Source organism: Bombus terrestris, chromosome 2, assembly GCF_910591885.1.
Source record: "Bombus terrestris chromosome 2, iyBomTerr1.2, whole genome shotgun sequence".
NCBI classification, from domain to species: Eukaryota; Metazoa; Arthropoda; class Insecta; order Hymenoptera; family Apidae; genus Bombus; species Bombus terrestris.
In genome coordinates, this window is record NC_063270.1 from 14,276,553 (window position 1) to 14,293,656 (window position 17,104).

The 17,104-nt window shown below is 39.0% G+C and overlaps 1 protein-coding gene across 25 annotated transcripts in view; it reads left to right on the plus strand.

The window, feature by feature from the left end:
• The window catches only part of LOC100648046 (MAP7 domain-containing protein 1), a 197,327-nt gene that overhangs the window by 171,115 nt on the left and 9,108 nt on the right, over positions 1-17,104 (plus strand). For 7 of the 25 annotated variants that reach the window (XM_048414396.1, XM_048414402.1, XM_048414400.1 and 4 more), the window contains 7 exons: positions 2,462-2,530; positions 9,884-9,943; positions 11,305-11,373; positions 11,696-11,885; positions 12,571-12,917; positions 14,501-14,683; positions 16,617-17,051. In XM_048414396.1, coding sequence (XP_048270353.1) covers positions 2,462-2,530; positions 9,884-9,943; positions 11,305-11,373; positions 11,696-11,885; positions 12,571-12,917; positions 14,501-14,683; positions 16,617-17,051 — 1,353 coding nt within the window. The remainder of the gene's footprint in view (positions 1-2,461; positions 2,531-9,883; positions 9,944-11,304; positions 11,374-11,695; positions 11,886-12,570; positions 12,918-14,500; positions 14,684-16,616; positions 17,052-17,104) is intronic. The other 18 variants (XM_048414399.1, XM_048414405.1, XM_048414403.1 and 15 more) reach the window with 6 other exon arrangements.

Consider the following 17,104-nt stretch of genomic DNA (forward strand, 5'->3'; position numbering starts at 1 on the left):
ATTTAAATATTTGAATTTTTGAAAATTTGAAAATTTGAATATTTGAAAATTTGAATATTTGAAAATTTAAAAATTTGAAAATTTGAATATTTGAAAATTTAAAAATTTGAAAATTTAAAAATTTGAAAATTTGAAAATTTAAAAATTTGAATTTTTGAAAATTTGAAAATTTGAATATTTGAAAATTCAAAAATTTGAATTTTTGAAAATTTGAAAATTAAAAAATTTGAATTTTTGAATTTTTGAAAATTTAAAAATTTGAGTTTTTGAAAATTTGAAAATTCAAATTTTTGAAAATTTGATTAGGCGCTGAATCGCCTAACAAACTATTAACTTGCACGGGCGTGGCACAAAATCGCATAATTAACTTTTATCGACAAAATCCTTGGCTATTACACGGAGTTTATGCAGTGTGCTACACTACGCGGAGAAGCTCGTTTCACAACTGATCGAGATCGATTGAAGCGAACAACTAGTATCCATGGTAGCCCGATCTACTGACCGCTTTCTGATTTCGTTCTACGTACAACACACCCTTGGGCGATGTGCAAAATAAACGCGCCAGCGGATCGTTTTCGCCAGCGATATATACGCGTGAACGAGTACGAAACCCCGAATCGATTGCCAGAGAAATGACCCGCGAAGTGTAACCTGTTCAATGAAATTACGTTATTATACGCTACAAACCTTGAAACCACCAGCTTCGACAGCTATCTTCTAATCAGAGGCTTGTATTTAACGCTTTAAGAAAATATAATGGTTGTAGTATCTTTTTTAAAGAGAACTTTATGGTGAGGAGAATAGTATGGATTCTTTTGCATGGTACAACCAGATTTGGAATTTTTATATATTTATTTTGATATATGGCATAGAGAATGCATGTAATATGCAAGAATATACTATACATGTATAAGATTTTTAAAATATTGTACGTCCCTCAAAGAAAATGCACTCGAGGCATGAAAGCAAGAGACATACTCTGTATGTTTCTCTTCTATGCAATTTGTTGTATATATAATTTATACATGTGTTTGCTTATCTTGATTAATAAGGAAAATAACGCGTGCTTTATTTTAAAAAGTACATCGAAGATGATAAGCTTTATTAGAATGTAGTCAATCAGACCTGCGTATTCCTTTCAATGTCTCCTCTTGTGCGATGCACAATTATTGATATTTAACTAGTGAGATATCTCTATTCAAATTCCACTTCTTCAAGTGTATAATGTATAAAACTGAATTATGAATAAAATGAATTTGTATAAACACAGGCGATCTAAATAGAATGTACAAGTGCCTTCTATAAGACGAGCAAATGTTTAGGAAATAGAAATTGGCAGAGTACTTGGAAATGATTTGCAACGATTACCGATCGAGAGCAACGGCGTTCACAATGGAAGAACGTAGCGGAGAAAGTGACGAGTGAAAACTGTTACGTCGTTGGGTAACCGTTTCATCAGCTTACAATATACGTACGTACAATATATAAAAACGAAACTAGCGCGCAGGTTGCGTAAAAACGTTCCCGACGATATTTACATGGCTAATTTCACGTGGTGGAAAAATAATTGGAACGTGGCTCGCGGTCTGTCTGCCGGAAAGCTGAATTTCTCCGTTGAAAGTGTTTATTAGCAGCTTGGAGAGAGAGGGGATTAATGAAGACACAGTTAATAAGCTTGTTAGCAACGTGGGCGAAAGACGCAGGCATCGTGATAGTTAGCCTTATATGCAGAGTCAATGGATGCTCCGGCATAAAGGCAGCTATTCTCTACGTTGTCTCTCTCTCTCTCTCTTTCTCTCTCTCTTTCACGAGTAACTGATGAATAGTTAGCCACGAGTGGTCGACACAAGCACAGCACTTGACGACATTTAGAGACATGCGACCTAACAAGGGGTGAAAAGGAAACCGAATATCAGCGGAGAATTTCTAATAAACTTTACTCTGTAAGCTAGTTTCTGGCGGAATTTTCGTCTTTAAAAATTATAAATTGGACGGTCTGTTTCTTCATCTTAAAAAGAAACAATTGAACATCTGATGGGAAAAATATAAGTTCTGGCGATGAAAGAAAAGGATTCTAATATGGAATAGTTGAAAGATGAACAACCTGATAGATTCGAAGATAGATAGAAGATAGTGTTTTGAAAATAGGTGACAAAACCACAAGATTTTGTAAAAAACGAATAATAGTAGCTTCATTGCTACGTTAACTTTAATAATATAATTAATGTTATTAATGTTTTTCTTAATATTCAAGAGATTTATTACATCAGTCGAGCCTTTATTTATATTACAGTCGTTGTAATTATTAATTTACGTTAATGCACTTATTAATAAAAAATCAGGCTTACATGTACTTTAATCGATAAATCGCCTATCGCACTTTAATTGCGCTAAAACTCGAATCGTCATATCGAACGATGTAATAATAGTCGGTCAATTAAAACGAATAATTTTGTTACAGCTGGAGCCGCTTCTGAGGAAACTAACCAAAGGTCCAGTTCTGCACACAATCGCCACTCTCTCACGAAGGGTAAGCAATCAAAAATTGACGAATCGCCACGATATATTAGAATCATGGCACGACTGTATCCAATCGATCAACATCGTCGCGATGCTATATCGCTTCTCTTCTTTTTCTTGTTATCTCGTTCGCACACGTTTCCACAAATATTACGAGAATTTCATACACTCCATGCATGATCGTCCATACTTATATATACGTATAGTTAGGAAAGGCCATTTAGGATTTCGTATCGCATGTCGGTGGAAAAGTATCATTACGTTTTCCTTTTATCGCGGAAGCTTCTGGCAAATATTCCTGTTGCAACGCTGCTATCGCACAACAGCCACGGATGGTCTTTCTCGTTGATCAGTGGCTGTAAATTCGTGAATAGGAGCCGTTCGTTCCGAATAAACTGGTACGAAGCTCGTCGTTGTTATTTTCCATTAAAAACCGACAGTAAAGCAAAGCTTTGACGAGGTATTCGGTTGAGTGATCGTTATGAAATATAATAATTTCCTTCTGAATTATCCAGCTACGAAATCGGGTCGTCTTTCAAGATGATTCTCAGTTTTCGCCATCTTCGAATCGAAGCGTATCTGATGAATATGCGATTCAAATACGACCAAAAGAAAAATACATAGGAAGTTCGACAGAAATAAATAGAAAAAACGATGTCGTTTTCCATTGTGGAAAATGAAAAGCGACATACGACGAGACGCACTCGTGGAGTCGAATAAAAAATCGTCGCGCGTATCGATCTATGAATGTGGAATCCACATCGTGGATCCATGCGCTTCTGGTCAACGCCAGATAACAAACGCAATATCTGCACACACTGTGAAACGGCAAATGGATTTAATAACGTTTTAATCCTATCGACTGATCTTCGCCGCAAATCTCAGCTCGCGCACGAAAAGCCAAAAGTTTAATCAACTGTGACAGAAGCATCCATGAAATTGATAATAACGTGTGCATTTGTTTGGAAGAATACCGAAATATCAATGACCGTACACAGGTCTGAAAAATTCGTTCCATCGGCGAGCCTTGAGAGATTTGCTCCAAATGTTTACTCGCACGAACTTTTGATTCGACGACAGATCGCGACAAAAGCGTTTCTAATCAAAAACGTCCGCAAAGTGGAAACACACGTGTAAATAGAGCCACTCTTTGCGTGTTAAATACTGCAAAGAGATTAACGACCCATGGCAGCAAACTCAGGTAATTGATCGTTATACATATACTGAGTGTTTCCTGGTGAATAATAAATTTCGTTAGCGTGTTCAGAATGTTATTCCAAGTAAAAATATTACATGCATCACTGGCTGATTCGAGTTCGTTCTTGAGATATGGAAAATGTATTAGTATATAAACCGTAATAATCAGCCATAATTTACATGTATTGTTAAATAGTCCTGTTTCCATTCACAGCATCCATTGAATATCGACAATGCTAATTATCCAACTGCTGATGTGTATCATGTTTCTTATTTCATGCACGCTTGATTCGATACACCTGGTAGAAAAAGATTAATCCTTATACAGGCAACCAAGATGCTATTGTTATCCAACGAGTGCATAAATAAATTTGAACTTTAATATACAATATCCAAATTTCAAACTTGGATATAAATTTCTATTTAATAATATCTAAGAACAAGAAGAGTTCGGAGCGATTTCGCAATATTTTCACTGGAACGTAACAAATTCTTAAAAGCAATATAGAAATGGATACCCGTGGGTACTCGGTTGCTCGTAATAGAATTAAATGCAATTTCGTAGAATTGCAAATAAATAATTAAACGAAGCTTAAGTACAGACCTGAATAAATGGAACCATGGTTATGTAACATTTTTTTACTTAAAATAATACTCTGGACATGCTGCCAAAGTTTGTCGGTTCCGCCGTGCAGCCAACCTGTATGTGTTTTATCGTCCATAATACAAATTTTACCCTCTGGCTGTTCGTGCATTGTATACTCGCGATATTTCCACGGAGATGCGATAAAGGGGTGGTAGATGAGGGGACGGGGAAAATGAAAGGATTTTGTTTTGCCGATAACGTTATTAGAGGTGTGCTCGCGGAATATTCAGCCAGGTGTTAAACGCGAGGACAATTATCAATGCTTGAGGTCAGAAACAGAAACAAAGTCGCACGGAATCGTTGCACACGCGAGGCTCGTTCGCTCGTTAAATATTAGTAGAACACTCTGTTGGCGCTAGGATGAGAAAGCAGGACAATTTCGATCGTCACCAGCAGACTCCCGGCGAGCTTCCATTAAAATGGAATACGAGCCACTCGACGCATTGCATTTAAACGTGTGCACATGTGTGCCGACCGAGTGAAACTGAATTCAACGAAATCACGGGTGCTCGGCGAATAGAAGCTACTTTAACATAGCTCAAGGCCGTTGCTACCGGGTTCGCATCCGCAGACGTGTGTTTATAGCGTTTTCTCATTCGTGCGATTCATTCCGTTTTTAAAATCGTTGAATTTCCAATCGTTGCCCATTGTCAAGAAAGAAAATTAAATGTTTAAAATTTGCAATTACTACTAGTCGATGAGATATCGTTGAATTCGATTGAAATAATAAACGAACAGCGTTGAGTGGCACGGGATATTAAAAGTAGGATGATTCTTAACGCGATGACATTAAAAACGAAAATGACGAATCTCGAGCACCGGATCGACGGATGATAATTGGCTATGTAAATTAATTGCTTTAGATTTATCCAATTGTAATAACTACCTTCTAGTACTGTACTGATACTGTATTGTAACAATTTATCATTATTTACACGTAATTTATTTGTGACGTATAATTACCTTATTCACATGATCCGTAATTATATTATATGTTACATAATTAGCTTATACGTATACACGTAGACTACGAATAAAATTTCAATTTTATTTAAAAGAGGGCGAAATTAATTTATACACGTAATAAATCACCGATCATTGGCTTGTATTCGTGAAAAGAAGCGGATACTTCTTGGTATTGTGTATATATTACTCGAGAAGTAGCTTGAGCATTATACCGATGCGACAGAAGAGAGGAATAGCTGAAGGAGCAAGGATAGAAGAAAAGGTGGTTGAAGTGGAGAGGCAGTCGACTCGAGAAGTGCCACGAGCACAGAAAAATAGTAAGAACGATGCGCCAAGGTAGATGGGTAGAACAGATTCCTATTGTTTTCCGACCCACTTCCTAACGTTGGAAGATTAACAGAGTCCCTTGTCTGTATCTACTGACAGATTTTTCAACGTACAGCCTGCGAGATACTTTTGCGACCTTGCCAGTGCGGAAATAAGAACATATTGACCTAAAGAACCGCATTTCAACGAGTTATAGTCTGATATGACCGAATTGTCGTTTTCAACATCTCCGATGGAACATCTTTATACACTGCGTTTATTTATCAAGATGGATTTACGATTGAAGCAATTCCGAATTTCGAAATGGACACGACTAGGAATTTCGATGCATACATTTCTTCGATATCATTTTGATATGATATCTATTCGCCTCAAATTGGTTTCCTCTTTGAATAAAAACTTCGAATCCAGCGGCCATTGTAACTGGAAATAATTTGCGTGAAAGTATTCCGGAATATTACCCAAAGAGAGGCGTCTAAAGAGAGGGAGAGAGGGGGATTGGGAAAAGGCTTTTGTGTGCACGTATGCATTTTCCACCTTCTGAAGATCCAAGATAACACCCGCTACGTTGTTTCATGCAGCGTTACGTTGCATTGTAACGTAGCGATTCAGCGAAGCGCATTCCTATTGACAACAACAATAGACTAGTGTATGCGGGTGTTCAATTGGCAATGCGTTCTTTGTCATTTCTTTTTCCACGGAAGAAAATAGCGTGTCTTTCTGTCGCTCGGTTAAAGAACACGCGTACCTTTTTATTTGCACTCTCTGAAATTGCTTCTTCGCGAAGGTAGTCAAAAAGAAAAAAAGGTAAAAAAACACACAGAAAAGAAACTAAATAGTCGCAACTTATATAGTTTATTTAAGGGGATTGCATCGATCATAGCCAGGGTTATTTGTCGACCGATTTTCGCATAAGCTCGTACTTTGTAAAAATTCATCTTTTTAATTATTAGCAAACGATTAGGGGTTTTAGTTTTTCATCGAGACGAGCATAGAATTGAGAAAAGATCGGAGAAGTTCCACGTCTCATCGGACTTTCAACGAACTTAAAATCGTTGATAAAGTAACGAAACGGTCGGCTGGACGAAGACAAAATCGGTTCTCGATCGAGTAATAAGTTTGCAATCGTAGATTGCGGGTTAGTATCTATAGAAAGATTGATAGCTTCCGGTGAAGCTCTAAATCTGCAATGAAACGTTGCCGTAGAGATAAGGGAAATGCTTTCAGAAATGGCTGGAAACTATCGTGGATTCCAGAGCTTTCGGTCCACAATTGGGTTTCTTCAGAGCGAAATTTCAATTCCAACGCGGCCTACGGAACCCGATGAAAAGGCTGGATTTCTATTGTTTTCCGACTCACTTCCAGGCGACGGAAGATTAACAGAGCCGACGTGTGTATATCCACCGCCGACGGCCTCTCGACGTTTTTCGACCGTTTTCGCGGAAAGCGGAACCCATTGTGACTCGAGACCGCTGTAATTTAAAATCATCGTCGAAAGTTTTTTACCTCGCAACTTTTTCCCCTCTTTTTTCCTCTTCATCTTTCCTCCTTTTTCCCCTCTTTCGCATAATCACTCTGATTTATATACTCGAATATCCAACGAGTTCCTCGAATTTCTAATAAGGACTCGATGCAAATGTTATTGATTCCGGTAACGCGCAATCGATACTTCCCATGAAAAGTAGAGCATTGATATTAATTACGTGTCATACTTAGAGTGCAGTCTTTCAATATGCCATCTTTTTCTTTTTTTTTTCGTAATCCGTTGACACGAATTCCATCGACAACCCTCTCGCATCCGACAGAACTTTATATCCGTAACATTATCAGTAACGTCGAAACGCTTTCACCCTGTTTCCCCTTTTGGCTTTCCAGGCGTACGTAGCCCGCCTGTTTCTATCGCTCTACCGGTAACTCCTCCTGTTCATGCAATGTCTCACTCCCTCTCGCTCGATTCCGCATCCGCATTGCTAATGAAACGTCCAATTACCATCAACGGCTTCCACGAAGCGGTCCACCAAGCTACACATTCTCTCTCTCTCTCTCTCTCTCTCTGTCCCTTCCCTTTCGCTCTCACGCCTTTTCCTCTTTTCTGACATTTGCAATCAGCAGCCGGAAACAACATCGGCAGGTAGCAGCAGTTTCCCTCTACCTGACGTTCGATGGAAACGAATCAAACTACCTCTTGCGAGCTTCCCTGTCATCTCTTTCCCTTCCCTTTCGCATTCCTTTTTTTAAGCAGCGCGAGGTCGCGAAAATAAGCTACGCGAACTGCAATTAATCAGAATACATCAGGGCCTCTGTGCAATCAATAATCGAATGTAATTCCATTTTATGAGGAGCAGCAACATCGTACGCCTATCCTTTTCCAGCTCTTCTCGATCATTCGTTCTTTCCATTGCATCGCGTCGATATGCAATCGGCTATTATTATCGCAACAGTTGAAAAGAATGGAGTCTACCAGAGCGATAAACAGCCAGTCTTGATAATATGAATCGTTGGAAAGGTGGGGACGGAATGCGGACGATTTAAACAACTTCCAATGATATAATTGACCACGCGATAACGCGAGCTCTTCCATTTCCATTCGCTACTCTCTGTAGATGGTTATCGAGCTGCGATCGTTTAACCAAAGAACACGGCTCTCGTATGCCTTTTTGTAATAATGCGTCGCCCATTCATCGCCGCTGTCCGTTTTCCAGTTATCAATTATAGTCGACGGCTGCCGCGTTTTTTCCTCGCGGCATTTGCAATCAGCCGGCGAAAGAATCGACGTTGGGTGAAACTCCCTATTTCTCTCTATCTCTTTCTCACTTCATCGAATGCAAATCGTCGCCAGATGTCGAAAATAAGCGAGCAGGTTTATAATTAACGATCCTCGCAACAACAAATCTGTGACCGCGCATCATCACAGAAGACACAATTTAAATTCTCGTTTTCAAAGGTCGATGCGCAAGCTTTGAACAGGTTTCCATCATAAAAATTCTCTCGCTGATCCCATCTGTTCCGATGTCGTTATTCTTCATGAACGATAAAAAAAAAAAAAACTTTGGGAAATATTTATGAGATTTTACGTTTTTTCTAATTACGAATATCAGATGTAAAAATGTTCGTTCCTTTTCCCTATCTCACTCTTTTTTCTTTTTTTTTTTTTTTTTTTTTTTGTTTTCGCCTTATCCCATACCATTCATCCCTCTGATTCTAGAATATATATATATATTTTTTTTATGAAAGAAGATTAAATCTGAATTTGGAATTATGTACTTTCGCATGGCATAAAGCAGAGTAGAGTTCGTCTCTTCGGTGCGCCAGCTTTAGGGATTTTCTTGAATTAAACCTGCGCACTCCGAATTTTTTAAGTCTTAATCTTGATTTAGTTTCAACCGAGGACAGAATAATTAATATTTCGAGAAAATTATCATACAATTGGAGAGATAATTCACGCGTATCAATAACGATTCTTCCGTATTTTTCTCAAATTTAAGAAATTTCTCGAGGATATGAAAATACGGTTCGATCGGAAATAACCTAAAGTGGCACACCAGGATTAAATTAATTTTCGTGTATTTAGAAGGAAACGAATAAACTGGTAATTTTGATGCTTTTATATTTGAAGGAAATTTGAAGCTGCAGAAATGCGCGGAATAGACATAATATCAAAAAATATATAAAATATGCAAAGTATAATAGCTGGAGCCTCTAGCGCAACAGTTTGCCAACTCTATATTAGCGAATTGACAAATTTACAAATTTGATCCTACAAACTTCTCTGTTATAATTGTACAATTTTGTATCGATTAGAATAGTCTGACGATTTGTAACTTGTTTGCGAAACTTCGAAGAAAATTTATTAACATTGGTAATAATTCCGACTCGTGGCTCGTCAAATTTCACTAATGACATTAGTTGAATTGTACAATTGAGCGTTGCTGTAGTAAGTAAAACGATACTTTATCTAGATTCTATTTCTATAATTGTATTAATAAAAATATAAATTTGCACATAAAGATATTCACAGATTAGAGATAAATTAAACTAAACCGAATTAAACTAATATGTCTTGAAATATTTTTAACTGGTCGGTGTGAAGCAATGGCCAGCAGTGTTCTCTAGTAAATGTAACAAACGCGGCAATCAAGGACGCGTTTCGATGGGACTTATAGGGATGGGATAGTCTATTTAAACAAAGAATCCTATAGGAACGAACTTCGAATTTATCTTCCGCAGAACAAACGATGCACTGGTTCGCCCAAATCGGAGGTGACGAAGCCTCTCCCGATTCGTCAGGTAATAATCAGTTTGGTAAATAACGGAGTGTGCTTTGCCAAATTCGACGCTACGTTTGCGCTGAATTTAATGCGTCGCGTAACGAGTGCGTACCTATTAATAGTAATCCCCCGTCGAAATTGGAAATGACCGCATTCATCAGCTGCGAGTTTTCCCAGGCACGCGTGTGACCAACTTTCTTCGAGCGTTTCTCTTTATTAATAGTTTGATGTCACATTGACGGAAATTGAGAGAACTAACAAAAACGATTAAGTCGATGGAACATATAACACATCCATAAGAATCATAAAACTTACTGACTTTTTCATTGTATTGATCTTTTCAGGTAATTTTCAGGAGATTTAAAAAGTTTTTAGAGATAATGCATTTTTATGGAATTAATATTTTATTGAATTACGCATGTGTAACTTGTTTCTTTCGATGACTCCTTGTAATGGTATCCGGCTTAATTTTTTGAAAAAAAAAAACTATTCCTGCTTTTTAGTTAGGAGTTGAAGTAATTTTTGCATATTTTGAAGACCTGCAACTATTGCTTGCCATTTAATTATTTATCAAAAACCTGTAATGAATCTCATTCGATGTAATCTAATATAAAGTCACGTTCTACACCCAATGTTTTCAGACAGGCAGAAAGAAAGAATTCCATTCATAACTTCATTCTGTGTAGAAACCTAGGAACACGATTTCGCGACGTGAACTCATAACGATAAATCGAATGTTTCCATCCCGAGGTGCGAAACACGCTTTTTACAGCACCCTGTTTTTAATAATCGTATTATCCGGGCGAAAGAAACACGTTGGTATCACAAAAAATGGACGGGTTATGTCGGTGAAGCTGGAATACCGCACGAAGGGAGACAGGGAATCTAATAAAGAATTTATTTCATGCGGCCTTGTCACTTCTTTGCCAACTGATAAAACAGCTGCTCGCCGTGGGAAAGGAATATTCGCGTTTACTCGTGGAAATTGATTATCTTCGTAGTGGTAATCGAATCTGCGCGAGAAAATATACCCATGGAGACCACAATTTCTGACCTTTTTCTCTCCTAATTGTATTTCTTTAATTTCGTTCGGTTCACCGCGGAACTTGAACCGAACACTTTTAACACGCGTTCTATCGGAATGAGATGAAAATTCGTTTACCGAAACTATCATACGCTAGACATCACGTCGACTGCATGAAGCATGTTTGTTTGAATCGTGTCATTTTGAAGAGTGTCAATCGCTTTAAAGGCATGCATTTGTAGCTGCAGTGTACCCGCAGAACTGTATGCTTGCAGTGCGTCGTGAATACGCGTGTTTTGCTCGTAATACCCGAATCTCACGTGCGTACGCACATGTTCTCGATTTCTTCTCGACAGATGTGAAGCGCCGGCAAAGTCTCTACGACGAGGACTCCCTCGATGGCGATCATCCTAGCGAGAATGAAGGTATCACGTTTTCAAGGGCAGTGTCGAGACTTTTCGTTTGTCACATTTTTCCCTCGGTTGTTTATCGAATGGGCACCAAAATGTTGGAATTTTTCGCGTTGTCTAGCTGTAATAATCGATCTTTTGTCTCGTGGCGTACGATCGATTGTAAATAACTGGGAATAATTTCATTAAAATTAATTTCGGAGTTTAAATGAGCAATGTATACTATGCTTTTATTATCGAGAACTGTCTGGGAAACAAGTAAACATCGACATGTTTCAAGCAGAACGCGAAGCTCGTACGACAAGAAGAAGTAATCGGTCTTCGCGGTTGTTCTCAGGACGGGAGTCGACGGGAAGCGCGAAAGACGTGGACAGGGCGAAGCTCGTCCGTGAGAGACAAAACGAAGAGCGGCAGCGGAAGTTGGAAGAGTTGAGACAGCAAGCTCTCGCCGCGCAACGTTTCCGGGAACAACGGGAAGAGGAACGTCGAAGGCGCATCGACGAGCTCAAATCGCGTGACAACGACAGGTTTGTCTTTTCTTCTTTTCTTTTCTATTTTTTCTTCTTTCTTTCATTTCGTTTACTCAAAAATAATTCGCTAATATTCACTAATAGGTTTACTGATACGTGAAAATTCGTAATTTTTCAGTTGCGTCGTTTTTCATCTTTTTATATTCGCACTTTTTCTTTCTTTCTTTTTTTCCTTTTCTTTTTTTTTTTTTTGTAATAAAAAGTACAAGTCGGAGTGAACTTATGCTCGAATGGGAAAAGGATGAGATTTTAAGCCAGCTTTGCGTTTGAAATTGGGTTATTTAATACGATCCAGTTGCGAACGATAGAGCGCATGCCTTGAGGGTAGTTTTTTTAATCTATGACACGCGAATTTAAACCGACACGGAACCACATTGATGTGTTTAAACGCGCTCTTTACGAGATTACGTGCTCTCTACGAAGTTATAAGTTGACCTGGTTAATATGATGCCGGGCTAAACTGTTTCGCCGCCGCAGAGAAGCCCGGGAAATTACCACGACACCTGCATAAAGTTCACCCGCGGCAAAATCGCTTTTCCGTCCCGTCTAAAAAAAGAATAACAGCCTATTACGTGTACGCGAAGACGTACTTTCTCGTTCGTACACGTAGCTCGTCGTACCTTGAGAACCTCTAGTTCGAAATCTGCTTTCTGCAGAAATATTCGTTTTATATTTATTTTAGACGAAACCAAGTCGGGGAGAGAAAACGGGCAATATGCGAGGCGGAAAGAGAAAGAAGAGAGGCGATCCTCCGAAAGAATCAAGAGAGAGAAGCTCGTATAGAGGCGAAGAAGAAGAACGAGAGGTCGCACATCGTGTTTGCGTTCGGAAGTTCTACACCGAGGATGTTGGAGCCAGCCGATACCGGTGGCTCCACTTTCTGGGGAACGCGTCGCGCAACCTCTACCACCAATGTAATGATGTTCTCGGCTGCACAGCCGTTGACAAGGAGATCCTCAGAGAGAGAGCTCGATGGCAGCAAGAAGCGAGCCACGTCAGCTGGTGGACTTGACCGGAAACCTGGCGAAGGTTAGTGGGAATTTCTCAACCGGATACAGATACGAGGATGTTATTGATATTTGCGGATACGTGTATTTAATTTAATACGACAGACGTCGGTGATGATATTGTGACATCAAACTTCTATATTCGTAATAGTGTTTGTTACGATAATTTTCTGCCTATTCGTGTCATCCATGTCGATGTTATTTTGATTGGTATCTAGTAGTTGAGCAATGGAAGCACGTAGGAACTGTTCGACGTCTGTCGTTAACATCGTCAGTTATGGATAGTAACGAAAAGATAAAGAATCGCGAGAATTCGTGTAAAGAAAATTCGTTAGCGAATATCGTGTCGTTGGTGTAATAATTATTCTTTCTTCATGTTGGCACTCAAAAATCGTCGAGCTGCCGATGGTTGAGACGTACAGCGAAGGCCGCTTCTTTTCTCACTGCGTTCTTTCTACACAGCGCTTCTAGTGCTATATGTAGTTGCGCAACCGATGCGCCGTAACGCGTAACGCATGGATGCACTACGTTCCAGAAAGATTACGCAGAAGGCGAACGAGACATTTTTATACGTATTTGCGTGCGTGGCTTGTGCGTTACTCTTTTCAGTTAAAGATTATTTACTAATCATTTACGAAACCGGGTTAAAATCGTGGCGCCTCATTCTAGCGATAAATCGAGCTTCCTTCGACGAATAAATATTTTTACGATGATGTTTGATTACCAAACACTACACATCAACCACCAACACACGACTTTATTCAACTATACACGATATCTCCATGTGATGGTTAAAAAAGAAAAAAGGAAATTACGGAGCATGAGAGATCGATTCTCTAATGTTGATAGATAAAATGATTCGTGATCGTATTCGTAATGTGTTTTATATTCTCTGTACTTTTTTCAGGTTTTTCGTTTAAATTTCTACAGTTCGTATTGTATGTTTTTCGCAGCCAATTCCACCGGTTTTTAATTTCGCTGCGTTTCCCGACGAATGCAATTTGATTTCAGCGATAAACGAGATGATGTTATTGATTTCTTCCTCTCTTATTCTTTTTTGTTTCTTTTTTTTGCTATATATCATGTTCTTTTGCCAACATAATATCGCTTCATGTACACACACGAGAAGCACCTCATCTTCGACGCGCTGACTTCTCTGTAATCCGTACACGTTATTACGAAATACAAGTGTCAAAAGTACATAGACAGAGAGACAGATAGTTGTTCGTAGCGAGACTATATGCCTGAGTAAATGTAATTTCACTAGAGTTGTAACATTGACCGGAGAGAGATAGATTTCCTTTCGTTCGGTAATTAAGATCCTATTGCATCCGCTCTATTTATCTTTGTACTTACTGGTGGTGGCTCTGTCAGGCAAAGTGTAATTTTAAAGTATCTGTGAATCGCACTTATATCTAACTCATGCTAATTTCCCCCACCCTACGTTTGTTAATCTGTCGAACAACCCCACCCTTGCCCACCCTCGAGAAAATTTAAAAAAAAAAAGAGAAATTGAAAAAAAGGAATAAGAACAAAAAAAGAAGAAACGAAGAGAATTCGATTGGAAAGTACCTAATGTTGCAGCGCTGAATGGTTTGTTTGCAGATATGAGAATGTCCTCGTCCATGTACGAGGTGTTCAATTGGAATTCTAGCCCTGATCCTCCCTTAACCCCCGCCAAACATAAGAGAGCCAGCCTCTCTCTGCCTCCTACAACTGACATCTTTGCCATCGATGATAAGTCTGATAGCGACACTAGGCGTCCGATGATTCAGCGGGCTGCCAGTGGTGAGTCCTGAAGTCGAAAAAAAGAAAAAAGTCTGCAACGGGAAGATTGTTCTGTTATCCCAGAATGAGCTATCAATATAACGTATCCTTGTCTCTCTTTCATTAGCACATCGGAATATACTCTCTTGCAAGCATGTCACTTTCGTTTAACGCCATAAAGATATCTGTACAGACCTGTGAAGTCGTGGAACACCGATGATGTAATTCTAATTCTATTTTTAGACTGCGAAAGCTTATGCATTTATGGAAAATTTAAAGGTGCTAGAATACATATAACGTACATAATATGCAAACATATACATCAAATATCAAGAGCAAAGTTCTCGCTCTGTTCAGATCTCATTTCTTTAGTTGTGTTCACTACAGACGTAGATTCGCATAAACATTCGCAGTCTATCTATCAGATAGTTGTCATATATAATTCTGGTAACATTGAACTTGGATATCTTGATTTTTATGTAAATTTAGATTAACGAGTCTCGGTGTTGAACGACATATACCATTAATTAGTCATATATGCATCCTAACGCTATTCAGAATTCTATACTAACAGTTACCAACATTTACATACGTTTAGATGGGTTATTTACTAACGAATTTAGAGTAAGAATTTAGTGTTATATTAGAATACTAATTTTGATATTGTTCTTTCTCTCGTTAATAGCATTACTTTATTCAGTGGCAGTTTTACGAAATGGAAATAAGTATCGAGAAGCTGAGGTGCCTCAATAGTCGAATACGAACTTCAAACGAGACACGCTATCGTTTAATTGTACTTCTCTAACATTTGCCTACTTATTATAAGAAGCAAGCATTATACACTCATATCATTCATAAACTTATTACATCCCTACATACTATATTTAAATTGAATTTCCATTTAGTCTTCGATCGAGATAAATATTTCTTTTTACGTATTTTTCAATCATTTGAATAGAAAAACATTTTTTAACGATATCAAACGGTCGATTCGATTTTACGAGATTCTTTAAAACGCTTACATTTTCGCAACGGCTTCTTTCATTTTTTCACTCGATATATGAACATATGAACACGTTTATGCGTTGATTTGAATGCTATAACACGAGACACTTTCTGTATATATAGCTCTCTGCATGCGTTGAGATTTTTACCGCCTTACCGGATTTTTACCGGATATCGTTTGCATGTACCACCGTTTCGTTTTAGACCGCTTCCGTAACGTCGTTCGTACACGTTCCCAGTTTCTCATTGTCCTCTAATTACCGTAATATCTTTCTGTCATAATGTATATATCACTTTATCCGTAACAACGCCATTGCTCGACATTTCGTTTCTGGCAACGTTATCGAATGACGTCCAAGCTGTATTATGCACAAAAGTTCTTTCTATCTGCTTCGTACATACAGGAACACGTACACGCACACGCACATACAAACACAGGAAACAGCATGAAGAATATTGACCAGTAGAGAGTATTAGTAGTCGAAAACGGAATGCCAAATGCACATCACTTACACATACTTATACACAGGCTCACGAAAGTATTCATATACTTGTAGGCACCTTTCATGAATATAAGTATGTATAATGTATATTATACGAAATGTTTTGAAATTTCATTAACACTGCCATGAGACTATTTCATGATTATTTCAGCAAATAATGATAATCGTGTTTCGTTAAAATGTGAATGAAATTTCAAAATGTTTCGTATAACACATACAATATGGATGGAAAAGTTTTCAAGAGCCAGTGTATGTACGTACATCATCCACACATATGCACACACCTACCCTACATGTACACTCGGTCCATGCAAAATGGAACGAATTTTCTTATGTTTGCGATGTTCAGAGGATGTACGCGCGCCTTGTACACGTTACGACTGTATAGTGCGCAGTTTCCGGTGGTCGCTTCTCGCGCTTCGCTTCTAAGGGAAACTCCATTGCAGGTGAAGAAAGCGACGGAACACCGGGAACCCCTAGCTCGGTTTATCTGCGGGTGAACAGGAGACGTACCGATCTGATGCCAACGATACCATCGCCGCGTGATGGGCCGCCATCATCAGGGCGTAGTTCGAGCGCTAAGGCCTTCGCACGTTCGCCAGGTAGGACTTACTCCATGTCCAGGCTGGACCAACTGGCGCAGCCTAGGAAACGTCCGACAGAACTTAGCACACTGACGGAACAGCAAAGCCAGCCTCTGAGCGCTTCTAGCATGAGTCGCAGCATGTCACATTTAGCTGCGTCCGGAGGCAAGAGCCTCAAACGCTCAGATAACTCTCGTAGCATGGGTACATTGCCAGGCGCGGTTCCAATGCCGAGACCAACCAGAGCCGAGAGACTTCGTCGCAAAGCCCGCGAGCATCAGAACCAACAGCAGCAAGGTAAGATCGTTCTTGTGCACTCAACTCTCGGTGACATTCTGCTCTTAAATATC